We start from the raw sequence: 5,467 nt of genomic DNA on the forward strand, positions 1-5,467 counted from the left end.
GGTTACTTCATTCGACCCGAACCACAGACTTCTACACTTTTTACTTTTTTTCCTTATTTACCCAATATTGATAAACACCGACAAGTTCAGCTATATCAGTTACAGAGAGGAGGGGCTAAGGTTGTGCCCTGTAAAAGGTAGGTGAATTAACATGAACCGAAAGAAATTTATTTCGATGCCTGATTTTCGAAGCCAGGGAGATTTGGTTTTAAAATTGCATTATAAAAAATCGGATATATACTCATCAGTATTACAACTTTATGAAAGAAGGAAAATACTCTGATATAGAATTTAATTCTGTATAAGAGAAAATTTCATGTTTCAACGTTTCGTGAAAATTTTTTTCTTTCTCAATGAGAATTGAATAGATACGTATTAAAGAGGAGGGATCTAGAAAAAAAGTTTCATCATCGCGAAACCAATCCCCTATATTTTGAGGATTGGGAATTTATAACTTTGACGAAAACGAATTTCTCTGCATACATCGATTCTTGTTAATCCAACTATTTTTTGCCGGGATGCTCTCTTCGGCGGAGCGCGGGGGTGAGGTTCTTTTTCACAGGGCGATCCCACATACACACGGTTACATAGGGCTTCTTCGACGACACAATTCAAAAAATAATTTTTCATTTTTAGTAGAAAGATAGGCGGGGCATTTTCCGTATAATGGTAATATTATCGTTTTTCCCATTATTATTTATTACTCTATTTATTATTTTTATTACTTATCGTTTTACTATTATTTATTATTTTTATTATATTATTATTTCTTCTGGACATTATTACTTCGACGCATCCCGTTACGACCGTTGCTCGTCTCGTCACGTCGTGCCACGTCGCTTTTTATTACGCGACGATATCACGCTGCAATAGTTCTTACACGTTTACGTGATACCGATACCTATTTACACGTGTTCTACTTTGTCTACGACAAATCGGATAGATTTGCTCATATCTCAGGCAACCATGATCCAAAATTCATCAAGTTTGAAATTTATTTATAAAGCTCGAGTGAGGAAAATTGGTTTGATAAATGGGGCAATGCAACAATTCTGAAACGATAAGATTGACTGTCTTTTTTATCATTTTCTCATGTCAATTTGCTTTAACATTTAGTACTTTTTACGAACTTTCACATGACTACTAATTTTATTATTAGAAAATCATGTGAAAAAGTCCACGAACTTGCTTTATAAATGTAAAATAAATTATATTTTTAAAATAAATAAAATTTTTATAGATCTTAAGGACTTGATATATTTCGATTTCAGATGTCACATTTATACTTGATTCATTCAATTACGCGTTTGCACGTGCAGCAGAATCAATAAGATAACGTTGCCGATCATGCTATGCATCCGGCCGATTTGAAGCGTGTGTTTATGTGTTTGTGTGTCAATCGTGCATAGGCCTGAGTCAAGATTTAACGTAAAAACCGTTCATTTCGTGAGAACGTCACGCTTTCTCCCGACAAAATCTCCTTCTCCCTCTTTCTCTCGCGTTATTTATTCATTTATTTATTTTTTTACCGCGACGCGTCCGATATAACTTCGCGAATTTACCCCATTTCTTGCATTCGAGTATATCACGGGGGCACAAGTAAGTTTCTATACCTTCACGCGTATGTATGTCTGTGTATGTATGTGTGTCATTTTTTTCTTTGTATACATATAAAAAAGCTGTATCGACAGTTCCACTTGAGTTTACGATCGTTCTCGCGCGTTACGTTACGATATTTTATCTACATTTACCATTAAGAGTTCGAGTAGCTATATTTACAATTGCTTGCTTCGCATCTAGTACACCAAATTTGCGCCTTGTTAAAAATATCTGCTGTATATCTGCTCTCCTTTGTCTCTCTCTCTCTCTCTCTCGCTTTTCCTACGACGTCTCGCGACGCGATCTACGGCAACGTCCACGGACAGTTTGTTCAGACATACCACCCTTGGGCGGATATCCCCCGATCAGAGATGCGAGGTGAGAGAACTCTTGAACAGAGTGTCAAATAATAACTGGACGTTCGGAGAACGTCAGCGTATTTTTTGTATTGAAAAATTACCCTCCCGCCCCGCATCTCTTCCAACTTCAACGCGGCGACCTTGAGATATCTCGCTCCCGCGTGCGTGCTTACGCGTGTCTTGTAGACCCTGTTGAATGACATCAGCTGGAATAATCAACCGACGATCCGAAAAAGTCCAAGACACTCTATACTCCCTCCTTTTCACGAAAACACTACTGGATTTCGTCGCGGACGGCACTTTGAAAGTTCACGCACGCAATTTCGTCTCTATTTCCCACGCGTCGATTTTCATCACTTCTCTCTTCTCTCTCTTTCTCTCTCTCTCTCTCTCTCCTTCCCTCTCGTGTCTCTTCGTCTTCTCTATAAATTAATCACCATGTGTAACAAGCTTTATATTCTTCATTTCGTTAATAATGCGACTAGCTTAATTTTGACACTTCGCGATCCGTTCCGCATACCCGCCGTTTTCGCACGTGCGATTACTCGATCTAGGAATCTATATCGATAGATCGCGATCGCGTGGACGCGCTTATGGCACATCGACGGGATAAGTTGCTCCGGACACGGGACGCATCCGTGGTCGCTCGTGGTAGATGATCGCGATTTCGACGACGAGCGTAGGGAGAGAAGAGACCGAGAGGAGAATCGAGGAGAGAAAGGGAGCGACTTCATATTTTAACGCAAGTACGCGGCGGTAGGATTTTCTATCAACGCGTTGCTCCGTTTCTCTCCCGTTCCATCGTACTCGCTTCTCACATTCACGCGCGAATCAAGTCCCAAGCGATACTTTGAACTCGCGTCGTGGTGTCCTCGAATCACGAGTCGTGTCTGTGAGTCCTGTTGCGCCTGTTGCCGCTCTTCCGCCTCTTCCTCTTGGTGTCGCGGGTGAACGCGACGTTGCCAGGATCGTCGGCGAGCTGGGGATACCTGTGAACGCTGTGGATGTCGACGCCTTCATAACCGTCGACCGTGCCGCGGCTCATGAGCTCGTCCTTTTCCTCCTTCGACCAGTCGCCCCTACCCTGGAAACCGGCCATCACCAATTGTTTTTCAATTTCCCAAGCTCTCTCGACAGCTCGCTTGTGCGCGTGTTTCAGGATACGGTGCCGCTCCTGCTCGGGATCGGCTCCGTATTTGATCACCACAGCCGCGTCTGGATTGTGAAGCCTCAATTCCTTCCATGTGCCCGCACCGTGCTCCGTCGTTTCGTGCGTGGACACGTTGAACATACTACCGAGCCGGTGGAGTTCCTCCATATCGTCACGGATCTTCAACGCATTGTCCTTGACGAAGTAGAACACATCCTGATCGTGCACGCTGAAGTGCAATGGCAAGAAGTACGAGTTGTTGAATACGGATGTCACCACGTCCTGCACTACACTGTTCACACCGTCCACCACGCTCACCAGAGCCCGACCGCCGACACGCGATACCAGGATACCCTCGCCGAAGACCGCTCGACGATGTGCCACTCGCGGCAACAGGTTCCGTGTCTTTGGTTCCAATTTCAACAACGGCTTAGGAACGAAACCCAGATCGGAAAACTTCTCCTGTACACGATTTACGATGCACTGCAGACCGGACATCACACCAAAGTCCGGAGTCAGTTGCGGGGATGTGACAGTCGCGCTCGGTTGGTACACCATGTGCTTCGTATATTCAGAACCGAGCATCATCGAGATGTCGTAGCCGTACAGTTTTAGCCAACTTCCCAAATCCGTCATATATTCAACATTTTGTTTAAAGTTAATCGGATCGTTATTGCGGAAGCGATAGATGAAAATGTCGGTCGGTGTAGTGAGTTCGTTAGCCATCTGCTCCCAAGCTGGCGTCATCCATTGACCGACAGTAGGATCGTAGAGTCTCTTGTTCAGATAGATTAACTTGGTGTTTGGATCGAAGAGACCTCCGTGGAAATCGATGGGTAGATAGAAGTCCGGATTGGTGTCCTTGATGATCTTGCCGAACGGAGTGCGCCGCATCTCCTTGATGAGATTGCCATTGGTGTCGAAGAGAGCGAGAGGCGAGCCATTTTGGTCTGTCGCGACGTAGAAACGCTGCTCGGACGTTTCTACGGTCATCAGGAAATCGCGGGAGTCATAGAGGAATCGGAAAGTCTTAGACGATTTCGGGAAGTGCACGTGCGTTATAAGATCCGGAGTCTTTGGATTCGCGTAGAAGAATTGAGTGATGTTCTCTCGGTCGTCATTCATGGACACCAGTCGACCACGGTCATCGTAGAAGTACCAGATTTGGAATTTCTTGTGCTCCGACGCGTGAATCAGCTGGCCACGTGAGTTGTATCTAAAGAGAAAAAATATCACATGTCATATATATCAGAATATTTTTCAATATTCAGCAAAATAGCTTTTACCAAAATTTGCTTCAAAAAGAATATTTTTGCAATTTTACACAATTTTCGTTATTTTAATAAAAAATCTAAATATATTTTGTTTTATAAATATATATCTCTTAGGAAAGAAAAAAAAAATAAATCTTAATTTTATATCTTAAATTAATTAAATAAAAGTAGAAAACACATACCTGTACTTGTGCTCTCCGCGAATTACAACGAAGCCGCGTCCATCATACGAATTGAACTCCACGTCACCATACTGGACAACTCGATCGCCACTGTCGTAGCCCAAGACAATTTTCTCATTATGTTCAGTCACGCCGATCACATTACCGTTCTCATCGTATGCGTACTGCCAATTATTCTCCGTGTCTGCTACCTCTAGTACGTGACCATCTGCGTTATATGTGATTTTCTCCATTCTGGACCACTCTTTCTTCTCCATCGAATCCTTTCCAATAGTGAGCTTTCTCATCTTGATGCGATTGCGATTATCGTATTCGAGTTCCATACGGAACACATCGAACGATCGAATGTTCATCAACACGGTTTTAACGCGCCCGTGTTCGTCGTAATCCGTGACTGTGAAGAACTGTTTGCTACTATCTTGCATTACCGATCTATTGAAGAGATTTCTGTATATTCTGAGATCACCGACGCCTTCCAGTACCCCGAGATTCTGATTGTACTTGAGACGAAGCTGAGGTAGCTGTTTACCGTTGATATCGACCTCGATGCCGGATATGCGCGCGTTACCGTCATACTGATAACGATAATGAGCATTATCCATGCCGCTCTTACTGCCAAACTTGATCTTTTCGTCCTTCACGATACCGGCGTGATATTTATATTCGATGCGCATCTCGAAGTTTGGCTCGTTAATGTCAATACTACGCACCAAACTAGTCGTTTCTTGATAGGTGTAATGTATTGAGGAGAGTCCTAAGGATAGAAGTTTATGATTAACAGATTGCGTCTCTCATTTGTAAAACATTTTTATGGTGTTTACAAATTGTTGAAATTAAGCGTAAATGCGAATAAATATTATTTTAGCAGAACTATATCAGAAAGAGTTACTTACCAGCGAGTGT

The 5,467-nt window shown here is 42.9% G+C and overlaps 1 protein-coding gene across 1 annotated transcript in view; it reads right to left on the reverse strand.

The window, feature by feature from the left end:
• Positions 1-1,735: 1,735 nt before the first annotated feature.
• Positions 1,736-5,467, reverse strand: part of LOC108748497 (teneurin-m) — a 49,861-nt gene continuing 46,129 nt past the window's right edge. Inside the window, exons 14-15 of the mRNA XM_018486711.1 lie at positions 4,565-5,318; positions 1,736-4,324 (exon numbers count right to left, since the gene is read on the reverse strand). Coding sequence (XP_018342213.1) covers positions 2,836-4,324; positions 4,565-5,318 — 2,243 coding nt within the window. The 3' untranslated portion in view covers positions 1,736-2,835. The remainder of the gene's footprint in view (positions 4,325-4,564; positions 5,319-5,467) is intronic.

The sequence above is a fragment of the Trachymyrmex septentrionalis genome, unplaced genomic scaffold (assembly GCF_001594115.1).
Source record: "Trachymyrmex septentrionalis isolate Tsep2-gDNA-1 unplaced genomic scaffold, Tsep1.0 scaffold223, whole genome shotgun sequence".
NCBI lineage: Eukaryota > Metazoa > Arthropoda > Insecta > Hymenoptera > Formicidae > Trachymyrmex > Trachymyrmex septentrionalis.